Consider the following 26,827-nt stretch of genomic DNA (forward strand, 5'->3'; position numbering starts at 1 on the left):
CCTTGGGTGCTGAGCACCCCACCCCCCCCAAAACCCACTCCCCACAACTGTACACCTCTACCATAGCCCTAAGGGGTGAAGGGGGCACCTACATGTGGGTACAGTGGGTTTTGGAGGGCTCCTGTTTACTAGCACAAGTGTAACAGGTAGCGGGATGGGCTTGGGTCCACCTGCCTGAAGTGCACTGCGCCCACTAAAAACTGCTCCAGGGACCTGCATACTGCTGGAGCTGGGTATGACATTTGAGGCTGGCATAGAGGCTGGCAAAAAAAGTATTAAAATTTTTTTTTGGGTGGGAGGGGGTTGGTGACCACTGGGGGAGTAAGAGGAGGTGATTCCCGATTCCCTCCGGTGGCCATCTGGTCAGTTCGGGCACCTTTTCGAGGCTTGGTCGTGAACAAAAAGGGACCAAGTAAAGTCGGCCAAATACTAGTCAGGGCTGGCATTCTTTTTTCCATTATCAGCCGAGGCTGGCCATCTCTTAACCACACCCCTGCCCTGCCTTCGGTACACTGCCAACACGCCCCCTTGAACTTTGGCCAGCCCTGCGACGGAAAGCAATTGAAGTCGGCCAAAATCGGCTTTCGATTATACCGATTTGGCCGGCATTTGGAGAAAGCTGGCCATCTGCAGATTTGTGTCGGAAGATGGCCAGCTTTCTCCTTCGAAAATAAGCAGGATGGTCTATACCTTATTGTGGATAAGGCTTCAACCGTCACCATTCAAATTTGCAACAAGAAAAATGTTGAGGGTGGAGATTTAGTTTGTTTCTTTTGTCTTACAGACAGAGAACTGTATCCTGAAGGCCTTATTTCTGCTGGAATCTGAATTTATTATATTTATTTATTATTGGGATTTAATTGCCTTTATGAAGACATTCACCCAAGATTGGTGTGCAGCAGACCAGTGCCGTAGCGAGGGTGCCTGACACCCGGGGCGGGTCGCCGCTGCGCACCCCCCCCCCGGGTGCAGGGCACGGCACCCCCCCCCTCCGGAGCGCACCCCCCCCGAAACGCACTCTACCTTGCAGCAGGGGGCAGGCGGGAGGGCCGATCCGCCCCCAGTGCACGTCACTGGGAGCTGCGTCGGCTCTGCTGCTTCCCTGCTTTCTCTGCCCCAGAACAGGAAGTAACCTGTTCCGGGGCAGAAAAGAGCAGAGAACCAGCAAGCCGTCCCCCCCCCCCCCAGCACGTGCACCCGGGGCGGACCGCCCCCCCCCCCCCCGCCCCCCCTCTTCCTACGCCACTGCAGCAGACACAGTTCAACATAAAACTTACAATTTTGTTAACAGCATAAATAAGAATAAAATGACTAAAACTCATAAGTATAAATACAATAAATGAGGTAAGCTTTGAGATGGCAAATTAGAACCTAGTAATAGACCTAACATGATACAGTATCAGAAATATATACATGTAACAACATTGTAGAACAATCATATAACAGAAATGCGATAAATATCACAAATAGACCAAAGTTATATCCATTGTGCAGAACACTCTGAGTCAATAGGAACATGTCATGATTTAGCCTAAACAAGCCAAACCTAAACGATTTGTATGATTTGCTTCAGGTGTACTCCTTTTTACTCCCCTATGTTTTCTTTTTAGCTCAACTATATCCAGTGCTAATGCTGTATCTGTCAGCAAATTACAAAGAACTACAAGTTGATATGAAGTATACCAAACATCAAATCTATTTACAGCAATTTATTGCCTAGGGTAAGACTTTGCATGACACTGTTACCATTGTCAATCTCCATGTCTGTCAGGTAGTCCAGAATACTGACAAAATATGATTAAGAGGTTATTAAATGAAGAACATACTTTCATGCAAACAGTGTGTAAGCTTATTAATGATCTGGTAGGGGAATTACAGTAGATACTAGCATTGATAACCTGATGCAAAGTCAGATTTCAACCTATTTAGTCACCCCCAAAGTGGTATCAACAGCTTTTGCTAAGGTTACCAAGAATGTTATTGAGCCAATTCAGATGGAAATTGCCTTTCATTAGGAACTGCTATACCCCTGTATGTAGATGTAGAACATATGGAAATTGCCTATATATAAAACTTACCATTTATATTACCTGACAATCAGGCTCATTTTCGAAAGAGATGGACATCCAAAAAGTGACATAGATCGGCACTTGAACGTCCATCTCACAGAAACATCCAAATCAGTATAATCAAAACCGCATTTTGGACGTCTTTCTTGGAAGTCTGTTGGATGGACGTCCAAATCTCAAGGGGTGTATCGGAGGCGTATTCAAGGTGGGACTTGGGCGTTCCTAAGACTTGGACATCTTTGAGCCATAATAGAACAAAGCAAAAACGTCCAGCACTAAAACTTGGACGTTTTGAGCTGGACCTGTTTTTCTTACGAATAAGGCCCAAAAGGTGCCCCAAATGACCAGATGACCACTGGAGGGAATCAGGGATGACCTCCCCTTACTCCCCCAGTAGTCACTAACCCCCTCCCACCCCAAAAAGTGTGTTGATGAACATTACTTGCCAGCCTCTATGCCACCCTCAGATGTCATATTCAGGTCCATGACAGCAGTATGCAGGTCCCTGGAGTAGTTTAGTGGACTTCAGACAGGTGGACCCAGGCCCATCACCCCACTACCTGTTACACTTGTGCAGGAAACTGTGAGCCCTCCAAAACCCACCAAAAACATACTGTACCCATATATAGGTGCCCCCTTCACCCATAAGGGCTATGGCAGTGGTGTACAGTTGGGGGATAGTGGGTTTCAGGGGCTCAGCACACAAAGTAAGGGAGCTGTGTATCTGGGAGCATTTTATGAAGTTCAATGCAGTGCCCCCTAGGGTGCCTGACTGCTGTCCTGGCATGTCAGGGGGACCAATCTACTAAAAATGCTGGCTCCTCCCACATCCAAATGGCTTGACTTTGGATGTTTTAGACTTGGATATCTTTGTTTCGAAAATGGCCGAAAATCAAAGACGTCCAAATCGTAAAACATCCAAATCCAAGGATGTCCATGGTATTTTCAAACACAAAAGATGGATGTCCATCTTTTTCGAAAATGACCTTCTCCCCACCTCGGAATTTGGACGTCTTTGTAAAACGTCCAAATTCTGACTTAGACATTGAGGGGCATTTTTGAAAGAAACATCTATCAGCTGAAACAAAAAATTAATGTTGGGACCTGGACCAATAACTTGTATCTATGTGTTGACATCCACAACAGTAAGCAGTATCTTATCCTGAATACAGGTATGTGACAAATTACCAAAGACATCTATTGGTTTATTTATTGGGATTTATTAACTGTCTTTATGAAGAGATTCACCCAAGGCTGTGTACAGCAAGTACAGTTTAACATCAAACTTACAATTTTATTAACAGCATAACAATAGTAAAATAACCAAGAATAAACATAAATACAATAAATGAGGTAAACTTGAAAACAGTAAATTGAAACCTAATAATAGAACTATCGTGAAATAGTATAAAAAATATACACATTTAACAGCACTGGAATTCAAATACCAGAGATATAATGCAATGTTAGCATAATACTGATGATACACCTAATAAGCATGAATTATTATGGTTGTGTCCTAGTAAACCCTTCTTGACACCACTAAAGATATTTGTGGCCTGACCAACCAACATGGATTCTTTGAAGCAAAATGCATTGCACTACAGAATGCAGTCCTTGGCCTTCTACACACAAACAATATCAAGTTGTTTGTGTGTAGAAGGCCAAGGACTGCATTCTACCCTGAAACCAGCAGAATCCAGCTTAGAAAAATCAATAAATCATTGAAGAGGACACTGTTATTTGCTAGTTTGAAGACTTTCTGCGTATCACAATTATATCTGTAGCTAATATGTGAGGGAAAACTGATTTTACCTGGTAACATTGGTACAACCCCACCCAGCGAATTTCAGAGTTGTTCTCAAAGGTTCCAACAGATGCTGGCACTCAGCACTGTATGAAGGGCCTATTCATCTGTAAGTGGAGAGACAGTCTGGAAATTATGCCTTTGGTACTATCTGTTGCAGGGTTTTTCAGCTTTGCTGACTAACAATAGGTTTTGCCAAAGTCTCCATGGGTGACTGACCCAGGATTCCTAACTGGGTTTCCTAGCCTGCTGGACTTTGTTTTATTATTCCCCATGGACTATGAACATGGATCGTCCTGTCTACAGTGAAGGAAGGGCAGGTTGAGTTGATGTGGAAAGGTTTTGTGTATCAACCTCAATGCTGAGTTGGTTCAGGAGTGAAGCCAACTGTCAACAGAATCATATACAGTACAGTCTTGATTATCTGACATAAATGGGACCGACACTCTAAATAAAGAAAGGGATTTTCAAACCGTCTCCTTGAGAAAATAGATGGATGGTGCATTTTATGCAGTATGTTCCCTATCAGGAGGTTTGAGGTTCCTTGTTGATTTATTGGAAAAGATTCTGGTTGTGTAATCTTAGAATTACAAGGTGAGACACCCACAAAACTACAATTTCAAACCTTTTTTGTTTTTTTAGAATAAATGGGACCGACCCATTGTCAGATAAGTGAAAAGTCGAATAATATGGAAATCACTGCATAAACCCCTCAAACAATGCATAAACAAAGGCATAGAGTTCCCGGTTTTCAAAAACTGTTCTAAAACAAAGATTTTTAATAGAAACAAATGCGATGTTTGTTGGATATGCTGGATGGTCGGACTAGCACAAGTCGGATAATCGAGACTGTACTGTACCATAAAGAGGTTGTATGACTTATTAATAGTTCCAGTTCTCTGTGTGAAATGCAGGTTGTTTCATATGATATTGTGGAATCTTTAAATGTTGTTACAAGCATTTGTATAAATAAGAAATGAAAGAACAACTATTGATAAGGGAATGACCATATATCACCAGTACTCATGCAACTTCACTGATTACTAATTTTGGATACAATATAAGATATTATTATTGGTTTTTAAAGTGCTCGCCAATTGTGTATCTGTAGAGATTGCATCAGTGTTGCATCTGCATCAACCTTCAAGGATTTTGCAATCTGGATCTATGAATTTATTGGCTATTCCTTCCTTTCAGTTTGTTTATCTTAAAGAATATTGGGCATCTAGTTTTTATATAGCAGTCAGAAATATGGAGAAATAAAAAAAAGCTTTAAAAACCCTCCAGTTTTAATGTTCTTATTTATTTATTTTATTTGTTTGTAAAATCTCATCAAGGATGAGAAAACCGGATGAATATGAAAAACCCTTTTCCACCTGCTAATCCCCCAATCACCAACACACACTCCAAACTGAAAGATGACCACACATATTAATACCTAGAACTCTGTCACAATTCCCTGATGTCTAAGTGTAGAACAACCGGAGTATAAAGAGCCCCCCGGGTCCCCCACCATACAGTGCAAGGAAATCCAACAGGTACTTAGCTGAGAACTTGAGTCCAAACCGATTTAAAAATATTCTCCACAGGTTGTTATTCTCGTCCGTCCAAACACACGAGATAGGGAATGGCAGTCCTCCTGTGCTCCTTCGCTCCAGTTTACCAAATGACGCCTTTTGCCCTTCATAACCCATTTCAAACAGGATGTTACACTGTGCCACGGAACAAAAGCTGTTAAGGAATGGCTGACTCATGAACAAGTATAACTGACAGAACCTTGACTGGGCAACAGCCCAGATTTGATCATTATTGAAAATGCGTTGATCAAGATGAAGCACAAAGTAGCCACACACAATCCAGTATCTGAATCATATATTATACACTGGAACAAAGCTGTGTGGACTCAGGAGATAACTCCAGAATTCTTCAGAAAACTGGCAAAATCAATACCAGAACACATGCAGTTATTATAAATACTGATATCTAACAGAAAATGTCTGCAGACAATTACTTTAGATGTTAAACACAACATAGACAATTTGTAGCTTTCAAATCTGACTTCTTTCATGTGAATGCTAAGTCATAAATAATGAAAATGGTGGTGGTCACAAACTTTTGGCCATGACTGTAGGTTATTCTCCCTGCCTTTGGGGATCAATGTATCTTGAATCATTTTGGTACTCCTGTTGCTTTATGTACGGACATTCTGCCCTTTATTCATGCTTTGTTCCTGTATTTGATGTATTTATACCTGGTTATATATACAATATTATGCATATCTTATGAAATCTCAGAAACTGATGGCCTATCCAGTCTGTCTGTCCTTCCTTTCCCTCAGAGATCCACTTCATTTCAGTATTTATGTACTGCTTAGACCTAAGCAGTTTACAGTTTCATTTTACAGTTACTGGCTCTGTCCCTAGTGGGCTCACAATCTAAGTAGCACATTGTACTACTGCTCTACCTGGCGCAATGGAGGGTTAAGTGACTTGCCCAGGGTCACACGGAGCTGCAGAGGGAATTGAACCTGATTCCCCAGGATCTCAACCCACTGCTGGCCATCCAGCAGCAGTGGGAATTGAACCCAGTTCCCATGGTCCACAACCTGCTACACAAACCATTAGGCCATTCCTCCACTCCACTCTTAAGTTCAGACACGTCTTATCTTCCGCCTTAACTGATATACTCATATCACCCCTCTCCTCAAGTCACTTCACTGGCTTCCGATCAGATACTGAATACAGTTCAAGCTTCTCCTACTCACCTACAAATGCACTTGATCTGCAGCCCCTCCTTACCTCTCTACCCTCATCTCCCCTTACGTCCCTACCCGTAACCTCCGCTCTCAAGACAAATCCCTCCTTTCAGTACCCTTCTCCACCACCACCAACTCTAGGCTTCGCCCTTTCTGCCTCGCCTCACCCCATGCGTGGAACAAACTCCCTGAGCCCATACGCCGGGCATCCTCCCTACCCATCTTCAAATCATTGCTCAAAGCCCACCTCTTCAATGTCGCCTTCGGCACCTAATCACTTCATCTCTTCTCAGGAAATCTCATCTACCCCAACTTGACATTTCATCTTTTAGATTGTAAGCTCTTCTGAGCAGGGACTGTCCTTATTCGTTAATTTGTACAGCGCTGCGTAACCCTTGTAGCGCTCTAGAAATGTTAAGTAGTAGTAGTAGTAGTAGACACTGGGAGGATGTTTCATGCATGTACCACTATTTTCATAAAAAAAAATATCTCCTTAGATTGCCCTAGACTCTTTTCCCTTTCATCTACATCCAATGTCCCCTCATTCCAGAGCTTCCTTTCACGTGAAATAGGCCCACATTCTGTCCATTTATACCATAGAGGTGTTTAAATGTCCCCTATATATCTCCTCTCTCCTGCCTTTCTTCCAAAGTATGGAAAAAAAGAAGCAGTAGATCTAAAAAAACTGAAAAAACTTGCATGCCTCCTAGGACTGGGGGGCTTGCGATGAAACTACAGTGTAGTAAATTTAAAACAAAATGGCGAAAAATTTTCTTCACCCAACTAATAATTAAACTCTGGAATTTGTTGCCGGAGAACGTGGTGAAGGCAGTTAGCTTGGCAGAGTTTTAAATGGGGTTAAACGGTTTCCTAAAGGACAACGCCATAAACCACTACTAAATGGACTTGGGAAAAATCCACAATTCCAGGAATAACATGTATAGAATGTTTGTACGTCTGGGAAGCTTGCCAGGTGCCCTTGGCCTGGATTGGCCGCTGTTGTGGACAGGATGCTGGGCTCGATGGACCCTTGGTCTTTTCCCAGTGTGGCATTACTTATGTACTTATGTAGTAAAATGTACACTTTGCACATCTTGGAGGTTTTTTTTGAGATCTATTGCTTTTTTTTTCCATGCTGGATCTTGTAGATTGTGTGCCTATTTGTTTTCTTGGACCTTTTTCTTCCAAAGTATACATATTGAAGTCTTTGTCTGTCCACATATGCTTTACGATATATACCACTGACCATTTTAATAGCCACCTTTTGGAGTGACTGCATCCTATTTACATCCTTCGAAAGGTGCAGTCTCCAGAATTGCACACAGCACTTCAAATGGGGTCTCACCAGAAACTTACAGGCACCATCACCTCCTTTTTGCTGCTGGCCATTCCTCTCCCTATGCATCCAAGCATGAGCTATTGCCATTTCCTTTCCTACATGTTTGGCCACCTTAAGATCATCACATAGATCATCTCTCTGTACCTTTATTCCTTTACTTGATTTAGGTTTTTGCAGCCCAAATACCTTGAATTATTTTTTTTAGTTTTAAATCTACTCTGTACCTTTACCCAGCAAAGACAACTTCAAATAAATACCATGTTTCCCCGAAAATAAGACACAGTCTTATATTAATTTTTGCCCTCAAAAATGCGCTAGGTCTTATTTTCAGGGGCTGTCTTATTTTTGGGGGAAACATCGGGGTTGGATTGGGGTTGGCCCACTCGCCCTCCGTCGCTCCCGGAACTAACCTTAAACGCCTCCTTTCACCTTTGCAGCAAGCAGCAGCAGGGCAGGCTACTCTTTCCTTTCTGTGTCCCACCCTCGCCTGACGTAATGTCCGTGAGGGCGGGGCATGGAAGGAAGGAGAGGTCTGCCCTGCTGCTGCTTGCTGCGAAGGTGAAAGGAGGCGTTTAAGGTTAGTTCCGGGAGCGACGGAGGGTGGGTGGAGGGGGGGCCCGGCGACCTCGGGTGGGGAGGGGGCGGCCCGGGGGTGGCCTTGTCCGGCTCTCAGCGGCCCTGCTTTCAAACAAAAATTTGCTAGGTCTTACTTTCGGGGGAGGCCTTATATCTACCAATTCAGGAAAACCTCTATTAGGTCTTATTTTCGGGGGATGTCTTACTTTCGGGAAACAGGGTATATATAAATAAATTAAATAACACCTGTTACAGGAAAGCAACTTCACTTTATTTGTATACTAGTGGAAAAGGCAAATGATGGACTGAGATGGCCTCCCCAAGTGTGCACTAGTGAAGTTGAACTCTGCTGCTTCTACCACCAGAACTGCTGTCACTCTAGTTCTACACCAGCTTGTGCAGACTGCTTCACACCCATAGTGGCAGCTCAAATGTGCCGCTAGGATTTATATCCAACAAGATCATGGATGGGACCCGTGGTGCTCTGCCTGCGCCTCACAAGATCCACAGATCTTCCACCACCTCAAGCACGACTGTTTACACATGTATGGTTGCAACAAACAAGATACAAAACACCCCATTGCCTTTTAAGATGTTAATTAGGTGCGTGTAAAAAGGTAAGAAAATAGTTCTGAGATGTAAAAGAGGTCAAATGCTCAGGACCATCGTGACTGTATCCTGCATCTTTTTAAAATTAAAGGTATACAGCCTTTTTTATGAGGCTCTAATAAACAGATAAAAGATTAAAAATAATGCCATGCTTAGCTACGTGATTATTCTATAAGAATACTAAGAAGGAGAACACAGAAACTCAACATATGAGCAGACTGAAGGTAGTTTTATAGAAGTTTCTGCAGAAGTAAAACCCATTACTTTTATAAAATTGTGTGACCACATAGGTATTTAAAAAGTAAGCACACAGAAAATATGAGTCTACTTCGGCCTGTACATAGACATTCCCAAGGACATAGCTGGAGTTGAATAAAATATATGGGTATGCATGTAAAGTATGTGCACATATTTTTTTTGTAATTTATGAAAGTTGTTTATTAAATTCAGAAAATACAATGTAAACATAATAAGGAACAGATTAGCCTATATTATAAATACAATATAGGTGCCCATGTGCCTTTGTAAAGTAGGCTCCCAGCTCTAGCAGTGCACAAATGCTGACACATACATTTACATGCTACAAGGCAGGTGTAAATTTGTGCGTGTTCTCTTTGTATTTACAATATACATTACAACTTTGCTGAAATATCTACATGTCATGCATGTTTCTGGGAAAGTGACTCCTACATGTGTTACTTTTGGCGTTTGGAGATGTTGTATTTTGTTATTTCCTCAATAAAAGTGTTGTAACATAAAGGCTTCTTTTACAAAGCCGTGCTAGCGATTCCTGCATGGCAAATGAGAAGAAGCCCATTCAATTCCTATGGGCTTCCTGGAATTGCTAGCGCAGCTTTGTAAAAGACACACTGAACCACAAAGTTCCCATCACAGGAATGCCTACATGTGTTACATGCATTTTCTGCATGTTTATTTAGCAGCTTAAGGTGAGGTGCATTCAGTGTTCTGGAAAGCTTACAGTCTAACCCCCCCCCCCCCCCCAAGATATTCAGCCAGTGGTGATCAGAGTTTCTTTCAGTGCTAACTGCTGTTGGCTAAATTAGACCCAGATATTCAATGCTGGGTTTTCTCTGGGCATTTGAACTGAATATCTGGCATAACTAGCTAGCAGCAAGATGCCATTATTTATTTATTAGGATTTATTTACCGCCTTTTTGAAGGAATTCACTCAAGGCGGTGTACAGTAAGAATATATCAAACATGAGCAATAGGCAATTAGAGCAGTAAAAATATTCGAACAACAATACAAAGTATGGCATGGTCCATATTAAACAACAACTTTGGCAGCGGGAACAACGGCTGATTTATCAGTTTAAAACAACTATGCCCAGAGGACTAAATAAGAACGTAGAATGGAAGGCATTCTACTAGCGGTCCCTTTAAATGAATGAAACAAAGGGATTGGAGGAGGACTCTATGGGCGTCATATATAAAAAACCGCGGCCATTTTGTGCACGATAACATCAGAATTGAAAGTAAAAAATACAAGTAAAGAAGTTCCTGAAGCAGCGATTATTATCGCGAAACAAGACGTTCTTGTCAACAGAGTTGGAAAATTAAGATGAAATACACAATGTAAGACAAGTAAGAACGGAGCGACGAAGGATCTGCATATCGGAGAAAGCACTACCACAAACTTCAAGGGCTCATGAACAGGCACCAGCCGGCTGGAGAAGATTAAACACAATTCAGTTAAGTGTAACCTTTCATGAGACAGAAGGAAAAGGTGGATAGATAGGAATAACAAAAATTGAAGGTATAGAGATAAAGAGACTCCGTGTACACATTGTGATTAAGATACTTGAATGCAAGATGTAAGAGTATGTGCTGATTCAGGTCAGCCAATGCAAACAAATAAGTTTTTTGATTAAGTAATAAATTGAGTATTTTAACTTTAATTAAAATTATGACCTATGATAAGAAATAACCCCACAGAATCCCTGGTATCCTTTATATAAAGGTTCTGTTTCACCAATTGGTGTTAGACCAGGGGTGGAGGTATTGAGGTCATTTTGATATATAAATACACTTTAGCATTGGAGGTCTGATTCACCAGATACGATAGTCCTTGGGAATAGGTTGTTATAGATTATAGTAAACCAAGGTACCCAATTATAGGAAAAATAGAGAGATAGAGCTACAGCAAGAAATAGGGAACATGGCACAAGTATGGGATAGCGGGAAAAGATTTACTAGTGATGAAAGAGCTGCTATTTTACAAGCCCCGGCCCTTTCTCAATTGGGCACTGAGGGAATGTCAGACACCACATGGTCACAATTACTTAATGACTATAAGGATTGCATAAGATATGAGTTACATAGTGCAACGTTAGTGGACTATTGTAAACAAGAAATAATACCAAGGGGATTAAGGATGACAAAAGCTCCCAAGTTATTTCCGGACAATGAACAGTTTGTAGAGCAATGGAACAGCATTTTAAATCAATGCTCTTTAGACCTTATGTTATTGTTAATTCAGACAATCCAAAAGAAGTTGGTGGAAGAAAAACCCCGATTAGAAGAACGAGTGTCACAATTGACAACATTGACTGAGTTTGAAACAACTAAAGAAGATTTTGACAGAAAACTAGATAAGTTTACAAAAGAATTGAAAATAGCTAAATGCAAAAAAATACAAAGAGATCAGAGAGATTATACAGAAGGATACGTATATAACTGGCAAAGACCTAAGCAAGAAGAACTAGGAGAGACAAAACAAAGAAAAGTAGGCTTTGCCTTGTCAACAGATTCATCAAGTGGTGAAGAAGAAGTACAAGGGGGGCCGAAAATGATAGGGCAGATTTATGGAAGAGGATACAGAACAAGAGAGGGGCACAGAAATATAAGAAGAACGAGAGGGAGAGGAACACAAATTTACAGAGGACCCAGTACCAGGAACAGACGACGGGACGATTCACTATAGTGAATCTGTCCGGGCATCAATTGACAAAGGAAGAAGAAGCAGTTCTTAGTAAGGGATTATCTTTTGTGCCTACTAGAAAACATCATCCCCTACAGTTTAGGATAGATTTCGAGAGGTTTATAAGAGTGCTACAACTGAAAAAATTTTTTAAAGATCAAGGGGAAAAAATTGCATATTCAAATTGCGTCAATAAAAGTACTTGGATTCCTCCAGGGCCGATAGATCCGGCAATTAACATTTTTAAACAGGCTGTGTTGAAAGATGTAGAAATAATAGAAACAACAACGAAAAGGATGAATTACAATTTAACAAAAGAGCAAAATCAAGCCCTTCAACAACTAGGGAAAAATTCATCAATAGTAATTCGAAGAGCTGACAAGGGAGGGGCCATAGTTATACAAACTAAAGAAGACTATATGGCAGAAATAATGCACCAGTTGTCAGATCAGCATACTTATAAGTTACTAACTGAAGATCCCACATTGGATATACTTACTACTCTTCAGAGATACACAAAGGTAGCCCTGATACAAGGGTTCCTAACGAAAAAAGAAAATAAATTTCTATGTCATATGCAAGCTAGGACCCCTATCCTGTATACAGTGCCCAAAATCCATAAAAACCTTAGCAAACCTCCAGGCAGGCCAATAGTGTCAGCTAGAAATTCTCTATCTGAACGTATCTGCCAGTATGTAGACACATTCTTACGTCCACTTATGGTGGAAATACCATCGTACATAAAAGATTCTATGCATTTTTTGAAACAGATAGCTAACGTCAAGATCTCACATTCAACAAAATTAGTCACTTTAGATGTGAGAGCATTATATACTTCGATACCTCAAAATGAAGCACTAGAAGTGACAGAACAAGCCCTAAACACACGGGTGAGACCATGGACAGTCCCTACAACATTTTTACAAGGGCTCATAAGCTTGGCATTGAAAAACAATTTCTTTCTGTTTGATGATCAGCTATATTTGCAAGTAGCGGGAATAGCAATGGGAGCCACGTGTGCTCCCTCAATAGCTAACTTGTTTATGGCACGTTATGAGCAAAAATATGTCTATACCGCCCCCGAATGGCAGAAAATTATATATTGGGGTCGTTACATAGACGATGTTTTTGCCCTATGGGAAGGTACAGAACAAGAACTTTCACAGTTTGTAGAGAAACTGAATTGCTGTCATCCAACAATCAAGTTTGATTACAACTTGGACAAGGTCCATATTAATTTTTTAGATATATGGATTCAAAAAGAAGGGCAAGAGCTACACACAGATCTGTATACAAAACCAACGGATAGCAACTCTCTTTTGGCATATGACAGTATGCATCCTAAACATCTGATAGGGAGTTTACCTTTTTCGCAATTCATACGATATAGAAGAATATGTGATTCCACTCAGAAATATGTGGAAAAATCAGAAATATTGAAGAGTAAATTTCAAGAAAGAGGTTACCCCAACAAGGAAATAAAACGGGCTCAAAAAAGAGCAAGGTTTAATGACAGAGAATGGTTATTACAACCTAGAAAAAAGACAGAAGAGCCACAAATTAATTGTATTTTGAAATATACAAAAGAATCAGATAAGATAACAAAAATATTAAAAAAACATTGGGGTATACTGCAAACACAGAGTGAATTTAAAGACAAAAGATTGATGGTTTCATACAAGAGGAACACGAATCTGCAAGATACTCTTTGTAGATCAGACGTATGGACAAAAGGACAGACAATTACAGGCATCCAAAAGAAATGTGATAGATGTAGTATTTGTCCAAATATTTTAGAAGGATCGATTCTAGAATGGGAACATGGACAACAAATGATTACAGTGAGAGGCCAAGCTACTTGTGAGACAGAGAATGTAGTATACGCAAGCAGATGTCCATGTAGTAAGATCTATATAGGACACACTTCAAGAAAATTTAAAACACGTATAATAGAACATAAACATGGAATAGTGCATAAGAAATTAGAAGCACCTATGGCACAGCACTGTGCAGAGAAGGGTCATTCTTTTGAGCAAATGCAATTTATTGTGTTGGAAGTGATCAGTAAGGGTAAGAGAGGGGGGGATATTAAACAACAACTTTGGCAGCGGGAACAACGGCTGATTTATCAGTTTAAAACAACTATGCCCAGAGGACTAAATAAGAACGTAGAATGGAAGGCATTCTACTAGCGGTCCCTTTAAATGAATGAAACAAAGGGATTGGAGGAGGACTCTATGGGCGTCATATATAAAAAACCGCGGCCATTTTGTGCACGATAACATCAGAATTGAAAGTAAAAAATACAAGTAAAGAAGTTCCTGAAGCAGCGATTATTATCGCGAAACAAGACGTTCTTGTCAACAGAGTTGGAAAATTAAGATGAAATACACAATGTAAGACAAGTAAGAACGGAGCGACGAAGGATCTGCATATCGGAGAAAGCACTACCACAAACTTCAAGGGCTCATGAACAGGCACCAGCCGGCTGGAGAAGATTAAACACAATTCAGTTAAGTGTAACCTTTCATGAGACAGAAGGAAAAGGTGGATAGATAGGAATAACAAAAATTGAAGGTATAGAGATAAAGAGACTCCGTGTACACATTGTGATTAAGATACTTGAATGCAAGATGTAAGAGTATGTGCTGATTCAGGTCAGCCAATGCAAACAAATAAGTTTTTTGATTAAGTAATAAATTGAGTATTTTAACTTTAATTAAAATTATGACCTATGATAAGAAATAACCCCACAGAATCCCTGGTATCCTTTATATAAAGGTTCTGTTTCACCAATTGGTGTTAGACCAGGGGTGGAGGTATTGAGGTCATTTTGATATATAAATACACTTTAGCATTGGAGGTCTGATTCACCAGATACGATAGTCCTTGGGAATAGGTTGTTATAGATTATGGTATACTACTTGCAATGACAACACAATAAGTACTAGAACATTATAATTGGTAGTGAAGGGTAAGGCAAACTTGTAACATATAGATGAGTAAGAAAGTAGGAAGAATTAGAAAGTAAGGTGATTGATTTGAAGAAAGTTGCACGTGAGGTCAGAGAGATGGTTAAATATTATCTCAGCTAGGGTAGGAGTGGATAGTGTGCTTCCACTTATCTGAATCCCAGTTGATATTCAGCTTATGAGTGTTGGCTGAATATGGGCTGGGATCCACTTAAAGGGATCTCTCATGTGGCTGATTCCTCAACCCCTTATTCCTGCCCCCATACCTCTTGTCAGTCCCAGGGCTTGTCCAGAGGTGATCCATGGAGATCGTGGGATGGGGCAGGAGTGGTCCCCTTCCACTCCCATCTCATGTGGCTGGTTCCTCAAACCCTCTCCCTGCTCCCATATCTCTTGTCACTCCCAGGGCTTGCCCAGAGATGATCCATGGAGGTCTAGTGGAATGGGGCAGGAGTGGTCCTCTTCCACCCCCCATCTCATCTGGCTCCTGATTCAGGATGATGGTGGTGCTGACCCCTAGCAGTAGGGCTAGAAGCTGAATATCAACACCTAAGTTTGTATCTGAGGCAATAGAGGGTTACATGACTTGCCCAAGATCACAAGGAGTAGCAGTGGGATTTGAACCAGGCCTCCCTGGTTATCTGCCCAGTCCTTTTACCACTAGGTTACTCCTCCACTCCTAAGTATATACCAGCTTGTTGGTGTGCCTAATTCTACATTGGTGTACCAAAACACAATATTATAAAAGTTCTTTTCCATGTGTAAAAAAAAGCCTTTACATGTGGAAAAACCTTTATAAAATGTTACCCCCTTTCAAAGCAGGTGTAAATTTGTGTGTTGATATTTTTGTGCTGTTGGATCTGGGAGCCTATTTTATAAAGGCACATGCCTTTATAAAATAGTCTTAAGATAGGTACCTTATTAGAATTTTCACATAGGCATCCTGTTATAAAATCAGTCCCATAGTCCTACCTGAGTTTTATGATCCTCTATGGAAGCACCAGCTGAGGCAATGTAATTAACGTCAATTTTTCAGTCTGACAGTCAACTTACATGAGAGTTTTTATTAAGGTAAAATAAGTTAAAACAACATTTACGAGCAACTATGGACACAATCAAACACTTTGGAACTAGCACTTAACTTGTGACGATCAGCATTTTTTAATACTGAGATGCTCCGCACTCGTCCGTTTCTGGATACCAGTGCAGAATTTCAGGATATTCAGTGACCACCAGAAGTTATCAGGGAGCTGCCAATATTCAGTAATGGCACCTGGATAGCTATTCGAACAAGTTTTGCTAAATATTGGTGGTACTTGAATAATTTCAGACTCTGTCTTAATTCTGTCCCAGCACTACATGGATAGTGCTGAGGCATTCTGACATGATATTCAGTGGCATTATCTGGATAACTAGCTTTGAATATTCATCTCTTTTTTTCTATTTTGATTTTTCTGTTGTATCTCATGCTCTATAAATGTATACATATTTTCTGAAGCCTCATTCTTTTTAGCCATTTAGGGGCTTTTTTACTAAGCGGCGGTAAGCCCAACGTGGGCTCACAGCTTGGCAATCCAGAACTACCACTGGCCCAATGCCAGCACCAGCGGTAGTTCCACCACCAGCATGTGGCATTTCTGGTGCTAGCGGAAATATTAGAAAAATATTTCCACAAGGGGTTGCTGCTAAGTTAGTGCAGGAGCCCTTATTGCCACCTCAATGAGTGGCGGTAAGTGCTTCCCCCGCATGGCTACGTGGTAAGAGCAATCTTACTGCATGGTCATGTCTTTTTTCAGACATTTTAACCCACTGTGGTAAAAAGGGCCTCAGCGTGTGGCAAAAATGGCTTCCACCACTAGGACAGGGCTCTTTTTACCGCAGCTTAGTAATAGGGCCCCTTAGTATTTTGATGTGCTGCTCTGCTCATGAAACACCACAATCCCGTGTAAGCATCACACTATTACCAAGTAAAGCACCGATAAAGGACAATCTCTGAAGAGATTTGGAACGTGATTTTTAGAAATGATACACATCTTTTATCTCAAACTGTGTAAAATAATTTAATAAAACCCCTATAATGAAATCTATTGGGATAACAAATAGAAATGTATACATCTCCCACGCCTTTACTCAGAACTATTTTTATAATATCTGCTTGCTTTAAACTTCTAATATGTTATTCCACATCTCTATGTAACAATAAGTGATTACGTTCTGATCTATTACCACCAAGAACGATACATTGTAAGCCACATTGAGCCTGCAAAGAGGTGGGAAAATGTGGGATACAAATGCAATAAATAAATAAAATAAATAAATAAAATTAAAAGGAAAGAAAACCTAAGAATAATACCCAGAGAGGAAACAACAGTTTGATACTTTGGTCATTGATTAGGGTCAGCACAACAACTCCCTGACAGCTTAGATTCCAGTTTTCAAAATGATGGGTGTGGCAAACTATGAGAAGCTCATAAAATGTCTCATTTCTATTGATCTTTAATTGGTAATTGTGCTTTGGGAATATGGTATTTAACATGTCAAATAAAATAATAATGATTAGAACAGCTCTCCAAAATTAAAGCTTGGAATAAACAGAGTAAACTTAATGGTTTTGAAGTTCCACCTGAAGCACTCCATTTTGTTTTTTTGGCTAGTACAACCACATTCACATTGAACAGAATTACATAATTAAGGAACATCTTATCAGCAAAATAACTTGCATTTAGCAAAAAAGAGGCTGAAATTTGAAAGCAAGCATCCCCACTCCTGCTAGAATTCTTACAGAGGAAAATCATGCATTCCTTACTACCGAGTTGCTGTTAGACAAATGCTATGATTCTCTTCCATGCCTTGGCACGGCTGCATGTGGCACATCTTGTTGCTGGCAATGGGCTTTACATCAAGAAAATTAGCCTGACATTTTAGCAAGCAGAAGAGGGGGAGGTGCAATACTACAAGAAAATGAAATGACATACTATTTTTGTAAATTAATTTAGTACTTGTGTGAGATGCCAGATTGACAGTACTGGAAACTGAAGTCTTAGGTTTCTCCTTAGAACAAATACAGCACATGCAGTGGCAATATCTGTTCCCCCACAAGACTTAATATATAAAGAAGAAAAGGAGAGGAACTTGCTGAGAAGATCAGGTTGTATTTGAAGTTTGACTCTATATGAGTATTGTTCTCTCATTCTTCATTCTTAGAAGTATATCAAACACAATGATATGTGGGGAGGAAAGGGAATAGCAATGATAACTGTATACATAGAGGGCCCTGTTTACTAAGCCGTGCTGTAGGCACACAAACATTTTAGCTTGAGTTAATGATAGAGACACCCATAATGGGAACAGAATAAGTAACATAATTTAAAGGTACGTTTCTAGAGATGATGGTATACAAACATATGGATACACATAATGGGCTAGATTCTATAAATGGCACCTGAAAATTCTGCATGGAAAAAAATACGCCTAGGCGTATTCTCTAAGTATACCTAAATTTTATAGAACAGGCTTAAATTTCTGCACGATATATAGAATACGCCGAGCACCTCTCCACACAATCAAATTTAGTCGCAGCCATTTACGCCATGTTTTATTTGGTGTATATCTCAATGCCTAAATTAGGCGCAGAGCAGGTGTATTCTATAACAATGTGCATAGATTTTAGAAATGCTCATGCCCTGCCCATGGCCACACCCCCTTTTCAACTATACGACTTCAAATTTACACGCACCTAGTTATAAGTTGTGTGCATAAATCTTAATTAATGCCAATTAGTGCTGATAATTGCTTAACATCCAATTGACAGCGCTGATTAGCTAGTTAACCAATTAAGTTACGTGCATTGTTATAGAATTCAATTCAATTTCCGTGCAGAAATTAAGGTGCAATATATAGAATCCAGCAGAATTTATACTGTTATATTTATATATTATACACATTTATACTATTATATTTTACAAGTGACTCAGATGAGCACTTTGCAATTGATACTGCTTCTCAAAATTGTATAACTTCTGCAAAGTTTTATACAAATCCTGTAAACATTTAAGTGTTTCAGTAATACATTAAAACACAAATGAAATTTCCAAAATTTTTTTTTAAATTGCTAATATAGTATTTGTAACCTGGATTTCAGGCATGGCTAAGTTTTGCAGATCTGTAAAGATCAAATTGAAAACCTGTCATCTTTCTGCACAAAACAGAAGCAATTCTCTGCAACCTGGATCTTCACCTTACTTCATTTGTTCCTTCTGGTTTTTTGGGTTTGGTTTTTGCAGAACTGGCCTGTCCCATGTTGTAAGAAAACTTTTTTGTTGTCCAAGTAACATCCAATAAGTTAATATACCGTAGATTGCTTTCTGAGGAAACAGAATAAAAATATTCTCATCAGTAAGCTAATATCTATCTATCTATCGGGTCTATTTATGTCATCAATACTATTGCAAAAAAAAAAAAAAAAGCAAAAAATGTGTTTCGTAGTGTAACAGCAATTAATATAAAATCAGGTTAAACACTGTTTATAGCAGTAGAGTGCAGCAACAGATGAATCTGCTACAAGACGTAATAGTGTCCCCAGAACTGTGTGAAAATCAGCACTGAAAAATGTTGAATCTGGGAGCAATTCAAGTGAGACAGATACAAAATTTTGCATCCATCTCTACAAACAAAAAGACATTTTTTATGCACCATTACAACATACAGGATGTATTAACCTGGTATCCTTTCTAAATAAACCAATTTATTCCCAAATGAGCAAGTCAGAGTAGCTTTTCCTCTGTTCATAAGCCTGTCGTATCTCCAATTTTTATGTAACAACATTTCATGTAATAACTGAGCTCAATAAGTTGCTGTACTCTATAGTCAAAATGTTCAAGATAAATTGTGTGCTGATAAGCAGATTACTTTTCAGCATCTCCAGAAATGTTTATGTGCTTCACTTTGAAAAGCAGAGTGCTGGGATCACTGTGGCAGCAAGAACAGGTGACGTAAAACTACAGTTAAAATAAGTGGGGAAGCATCAGCATGGCTTATGGAATTCTTTCCAGCTCTTCATGTGTGTGTGTAGCTGGGGTGGCTTTGTTCATGACTTTCCCCTCACACTTTTACCTCTCCAGATCTAGCATAGGGAAAAACGCAGTGCCTAGTTCTGGGTGAGGCAGTAACAGCAGCTTCCTTTGAATGGAGTTTGTAATTACAGCAGTGGGCTGACTTGGAGGCTGGGCAAGTACTTTTCATCTTCTGTTGCTTTGGTATAAACCAGATATGCAAAGGATGGGCCACCTCAAAGACTAAGACTAAAGGCTAAACCCCCAGATTCTATAAAGTTGGGCACTCAGATTTATGACTACTGCACAAATTTGGGCATGCAATTAAAAGAATAGTGCCAATAGCGTGCCTAACTTAGGGGCCCTTTTAACAAGCTGCGGAAAAAAGGGCCCTGTGCTGGTGGCAGGGGCCGCTTTTCCTGCTTACCAGGGCCCTTTTTACTGCAGCGGGTTAATAAAACCCAGGCACACATGGCCATGCGGTAAGAGAACTCTTACCGCATGGCCATCCGACGGGAACCCTTACCGCCACCCATTGAGGTGGCGATAAGGGCTCTCATGCTAAGCCAGCAGTAACTGGGCAGTGCGCGGCAATGCCCGATTACTGCCATGCAAGCCATTTCCGGGGGTTTCCCTTTTCCCCCAGAAATGGCACATGCTCAGAGCAGGACTACCACTGGCAGCCGCTTTGGGCTGGCAGTAGTCCCAAAAGAGCGAGCGGTAAGTCCGTGCTGGGCTTACCACCGCTCTGTAAAAGGGCCCTCTAATTGTTAAATTAGGCGCCAATTTATTTATGTTTTAATATTTATAATCTGCTTTAACTCCAAAGCGGGGTACAATAAAACATACATAAAATCAATACATAAAACAATTAACCATTTGGAACTTAGCAAAAACTTCTTCCAGTACAAATAATAGCCCTTAAATGGTGTTAATTGGTGCTATCTGGCACAAATTTGTAGTTATACACACAAGTGCACTTCAGCATTATTCCGTAAACATAGCATCTCAATGCTGTAGCGTGCAACTCCATGGGTGGGTCAGGGGTGTGTCTTGCAGTTGCACAGGTAAGTTACAGAATACTATCACTTACGCGTGCAGCTGTTAACTTCAGGTGCCAGCATTTACACCAGCCTTTGACATAACGAAAGTGCTTAGGCCCATGTGTGCCAACTTACACCCTATTCTATAATGGCAATTTCACACACAATTTTGTCGTTACAGTATTGGCTTTTAGCGCCTTTATTTCTGGCACCTAATTTTTGGTGCCCTTTGTGGAATCTTCCCAAAGCGTGAGATTTATAGCCAACTAGTAAAAGAGGCCCGTTTCAGAGCAAATGAAACGGGCGCTAGCAAGGTTTTCGTTGCCAACACCCCCCCTCCCTCCCTGGCCAACCCCTTCGTTGTTCTGCCATTGCTCCGTCCCCAACATCATGACGTTTGACGTGAGGGCGGGGCCCGGAGCGATTTCCCACCCCCGCCTCCCTCCCTGCCAACCCCTTCGTTGTTCTGCCATTGCTCCGCCCTCGAGGGCGGGGCCCGGAGCGATTTTGGTGGCTTCACCACCACGAACCTTCGAACCTTTTTGAAGGAAGTCAGGGCTTGGCTTCAGTGACGTCAGTGTCCTCAGAACGTTGAGGGTGAGTTTTATTATAGTAGATATGGAAGTGCTGTTCACTTTTTAAATGCCATATGCCGGCACATAGACGTTTAAGACCCCAAAATGTCTAACACAGCATTTTACAACAGTCTGTGGCAAAATTTTAAAAAATGTCTAAGATGGCCTGAGGCATGTCAGAGGCACTATGGGAGTATTTCATGGGTACTGCAGCATCCACAATGTCTATCCTTGATCCCAGACAGCATCTTGGCATACAGGCAACTCAAGATTAAAGGTGGACTAAGTGCTGACATTTAAGAACGAATAAGTGCTGCTGACACATGTCTCTATGACTGCTTGCGTTGCTGACTGTGGGAGAGCACAGACAGTGTCTGTGAGCCTGGCATCAAGGTCTGTCATTTGCAACCTCTCTGTTTCCACACCTGTCACTGGCGCTGCCGATTTAGAGATTTTTTTTTTAATGCAGGTGGCCCGATGGCAGACAAAAGGGTGCTGTCGAGGGAGCTGACGGTAGGCAGGTGGAGACTGGGGACTGCAGCACTGGAGGCCTGGAAGCAGGAGAGAGAGAGAAACCCTGGTGCCGGACCCCCCTTGGAGGCTCGGGCCCAGGGAATTTTGCCCACCCCCTCTCGGCGGCCCTGCCACCACTCACAGGGGAAACCTGTAGCCATGCATCTGAAGGTCACCTCTGCACTAGCCTTTCTTAGCACTGGTAGTTTTCAGACCGTACTGGCAGGCACTGCAGGCCTCAGCTAGTCAGCCATCGACCTGTGCATCACACAGTTCATGACATTCCTTTTCATACATACCGCTGACTACATAGCATTTCCCCAGACCCTGCAGCAGAGACATTGACAGAATTCTTTGATAATGCCCGCTTCCCCTCTGTCCTTGGTGCCATAGATTGTGCCCATGTTGTCCTCAGGCCTTCCATGTACCACAACAGAAAGGCATATAACTCCATGAACATGCAAGTCGTGTGCAATATGTTATGGGGAAATCACTGACTCCAGTGAAGCATATATATATGGCCTTCCCCATATCAAAGTGGCCATTCCCTTTCCCACTACGTCAGATCTGTCCCCACCCCTGTGTGCACACCACAACCCCTTCACCATCACCTGAACCTTTCCCCTACCCCATACGGTCCCCCAGCACCACAACACCCCATCCCATATGTACAATATAAACCCTAAGCCCTCCCTCACCCTCTCCCACACTGTCCTCCATACATCCTCCCCCCCCCACCACATGGCAACACTCCCTCCCTCCCTCACCAACAGCATGCAAACTACTACTTCCCCTTCCTGCTCGACCTCCTCTTATGGGGTGGTGCATCCCCCTTCTGTGAGCCAGGCACATTGTCTTCATGCCCTTCACTGGCCAGAGCTCTTTGTAATGTCAGAGACAGAGGATGATTCCTGTCTCCACATCTGCCTTTCTGGTAGCTGCAGTAAATGATAGGAATACCAGAGGGGATCTTGGACCTTGACACCGTGACAATAGGTATTCTGTTGCAGCAGAGGCACAGCCAGACTTGACATTTTTTTTTGGGGGGGGGGGGGGGGGAGACACCCAGAGTTGAGATGGGGGGGCACTAGGCATATAGGTATGACTAGTGTTTAGCAGTATACCAAATAATGCCTTAGAGTGAACTTTATTATGGATTTCGTCTGTTCTGCATCAATATAAACTATATTCACACTTATGGAAACTTTGGAAACACTGACATTTTTCAATCTCTTACTTCAGTCACTCACAGAACACAGACCAATCTTTACCAATTACAGAATAAAGGACCAAAAATTAGAAAAGGAAACACTAAGAAATCACATTCTTTATAAGCAGCTCAGCAAAGGAGAAATAAAAATAAAAATGCATTATCTACTGTAGGAACCAAAATGCAATCTACCCCAAAATAAAACCCACAAATATGTTATCTGGATACCCATGAAATATAAAAAAAAAACAAACTGGTGGGACACAGTGGGCCCAATATTCAGACCGCAGGAGGCAGCCCGCATAAGTGTTGCGATCGGCACTGACCTTGGGTATTCAATGTCAGGCTGTTTCTTCTCTCTCCTTCTCTGCTCATATCCAGCAGATCGCCAAGACCTGTCGTTTCTTTCTTTACAACATCCGTAAAATCCGCCCCTTTCTTTCCGAGCACTCTACCAAAACCCTCATCCACACCCTCTCGTTTAGACTACTGCAATCTGCTTCTTGCTGGCCTCCCACTTAGTCACCTCTCCCCTCCAATTGGTTCAAAACTCTGCTGCCCGTCTCGTCTTCTGCCAGGGTCGCTTTACTCATACTACTCCTCTCCTCAAGTCGCTTCACTGGCTCCCTATCCGTTTTCGCATCCTGTTCAAACTTCTTCTACTAACCTATAAATGTGCTCCCCAGTATCTCTCCACACTCGTCCTTCCCTACACCCCCTTCCCTTGCACTCCGCTCCATGGATAAATCCTTTTTATCTGTTCCCTTCTCCACTTATGCCAACTCCAGACTTCGCGCCTTCTGTCTCTCTGCACCCTACACCTGGAATAAACTTCCTGAGCCCCTACGTCTTGCCCCATCCTTGGTCACCTTTAAATCTAGACTGAAAGCCCACCTCTTTAACATTGCTTTTGACTCGTAACCACTTGTAACCAATCGCCTCCACCTACCCTCCTCTCCTCCTTCCTGTACACATTAATTGATTTGATTACTTTATTTTTTGTCTATTAGATTGTAAGCTCTTTGAGCAGGGACTGTCTTTCTTCTATGTTTGTGCAGCACTGCGTACTCCTTGTAGCGCTATAGAAATGCTAAATAGTAGTAGTAGTAGTAGTTTCGGTGACTGGCATTGAATATCCAGTAGGACCCAAAGCAGTGCAAAACAAGTAAAGTCATAAACAGCACCAGCTTATACCAAATTGTTTAACCACCCTCAGTTTTTGCCTTTGGGTTTAACAAGTAATACCATCTGTATGTAAGGTCTAGATAACCAAATTTAAACAATCTATGTTGAAGGCATATGCCCTAAATATGTAATACTTGGTAGCAATAATGAAACAGTGATGGAATATTCACACAGCAGGTAGCCAACAGATTTAATTTCCTCTGAAAATAATTAACTGTGTATGAACATAAATGTCATTCAGCTCCAACTGTTCTAATACTGCTTTCCTTTAGCCATCATTATTCCAGGAATACCCCTCCCCCCAACAAAAAAACATGCCTTTTACAACCAAGCAAACTTGAAGAAGAAATATATACCACAGAACTGGAAAATGTTGGCACATTTAGACTGACTCTGGACTTCTGCATGGAGGTAGCTCTTCCCTTTATTCAATATCTGTCTTATAAATAGTAATAAACAATATTAAGTGCATTTTTATAATATACCACTACATTCCACAAAACAAAAGGAGCAAGTTCCCACAAACCATCTAGGCACAGGAAAAAAAAAGATTTTAAATGCTCCCAGATTTCAACCTAATTCACAATTAATGTGGGATATAAATGTCATAAATACGTAAAATACATAAATGGAATCCTTTTACCAAGCTGCGGGAAAAAGGACCCTCCACTAGCGCCCTTTTTACCTCAGTGTGTAAAAAAGCCCCCAGCACACGTGGCCATACGGTAAGAGAACACTTACCTAAAGGCCATGTGGCAGGGAGCCCTTATGATAACAGCTCCCATGCTAACCTAGCAGTAACTGGGCAGCGTGTGGCGATGCTGGATTACCGCCGGGTTATTGTCGCGCAAGTCATTTCCTGGGGTTTCCTTTTTCCCATGGAAATGGTGCATGCTCAGAGCGGGACTACTGCCAAATGGCCTCATTGGGTGCAGTAGTCCTGGAAGAGCAAGCGGTAAGCCCATGTTGGAGTGGAAGGAGGAGTCAACATGGCGGCGGCGGCAGCATAGCACAGTTCCTGACTGTTCTGATTGTGAAGAAGAAGGAGAAGGTGCAGCTCTTTCCCTCTGAGCCTCAGCCCCAGCCTTCGACAACTTTAGGCCCAATACATACATATCTTCAGCAGCCGGGTCCGATGATTCCAGTGGTCGGTGCGTCATTGGCTGCTTCTACACCACTGCCAGGAGGAGCAGCATGCATCTTCAACTTGGAACTATCTTTGATGCCCGACTTGCGTTCACCTCCACCACAGCCATTCCTGGTGAGTCCTGAGGTTCTGGCTATGGATCCTCAGCAGCAGTTGCTAGAGTCCTCTGAAGTGTGAGGGAAAGTTACTGGGACACAAGTGGAAGTGGTGATTCCACCTCCGGGTCAACATGCTGGGACTATGGCATTGGGGGAGGCCTCAGCTGGCTCCGGGATGGATCCTGCATTGCCTCTGGAGAAAGGTACTATTTTACAACCTTTACCATCTGAGATGGTACTCAAGAAGCCTCCTGTTTTCATGCTAGAGACTATTTGAACGGCGGTTTCTGATTTGAGCAAGGCTCTTTTAGCACAGTTTGCTTCTATGACTATTAATATCCAGAATAATATGACTAATAAATTAAACTTACAGAAACATGTTGATAACGTCACAAATGTTGGAGGAACACATTCAATTAATAAAGAGCTCCCAATTGATTTCTTCAATGATAGTTAAAGAATACTCTGTTATGAGGCAAAAAGTACAAAATTTGGAGAATGCAGTTAGATGTTCTAACATACACATAATTAATTTTCCAAAGTTGCCTCTTATTCCACCAAGAGAAATATTTCAAATATATCTTAAGGAGGTGCTTCTTGTACCGGAACAGTCTTTTCCACCTATTTCTCGTATTTATTTGTGAATTGGAAAGAAAGAAGTTTCAAAAGAAAGAACTGCTCCAGAACAAGAGACTGATGTGTTAAATGTTTCAGAATCATTGGAGTTTCCTGAGATTGACTCAGTGGTGAAAGCTACTTTATTGATCACTTTGGCTCTTTCATCTGACTGTGATTGGCTACATTGTTTTTTCTTTAAGAAGAGAGATGTACCTTTTTTGGGGTATCAGGTCAGAATGTTTCTTGATCTGACTAGGGAGACCCAAAAAAGGAGGAGGAATTTCCTACTACTTTGGCCTGCTGTTCTTCATTTTTTTCA

At 41.4% G+C, this 26,827-nt stretch overlaps 1 protein-coding gene across 1 annotated transcript in view; it reads right to left on the reverse strand.

The window, feature by feature from the left end:
• Positions 1-19,043: 19,043 nt before the first annotated feature.
• Positions 19,044-26,827, reverse strand: part of INVS (inversin) — a 522,371-nt gene continuing 514,587 nt past the window's right edge. Inside the window, exon 17 of the mRNA XM_030205118.1 lies at positions 19,044-19,432. Within this exon, the coding sequence (XP_030060978.1) occupies positions 19,302-19,432 (131 nt within the window). The 3' untranslated portion in view covers positions 19,044-19,301. The remainder of the gene's footprint in view (positions 19,433-26,827) is intronic.

The sequence above is a fragment of the Microcaecilia unicolor genome, chromosome 1 (genome assembly GCF_901765095.1).
Source record: "Microcaecilia unicolor chromosome 1, aMicUni1.1, whole genome shotgun sequence".
Lineage (NCBI taxonomy): Eukaryota > Metazoa > Chordata > Amphibia > Gymnophiona > Siphonopidae > Microcaecilia > Microcaecilia unicolor.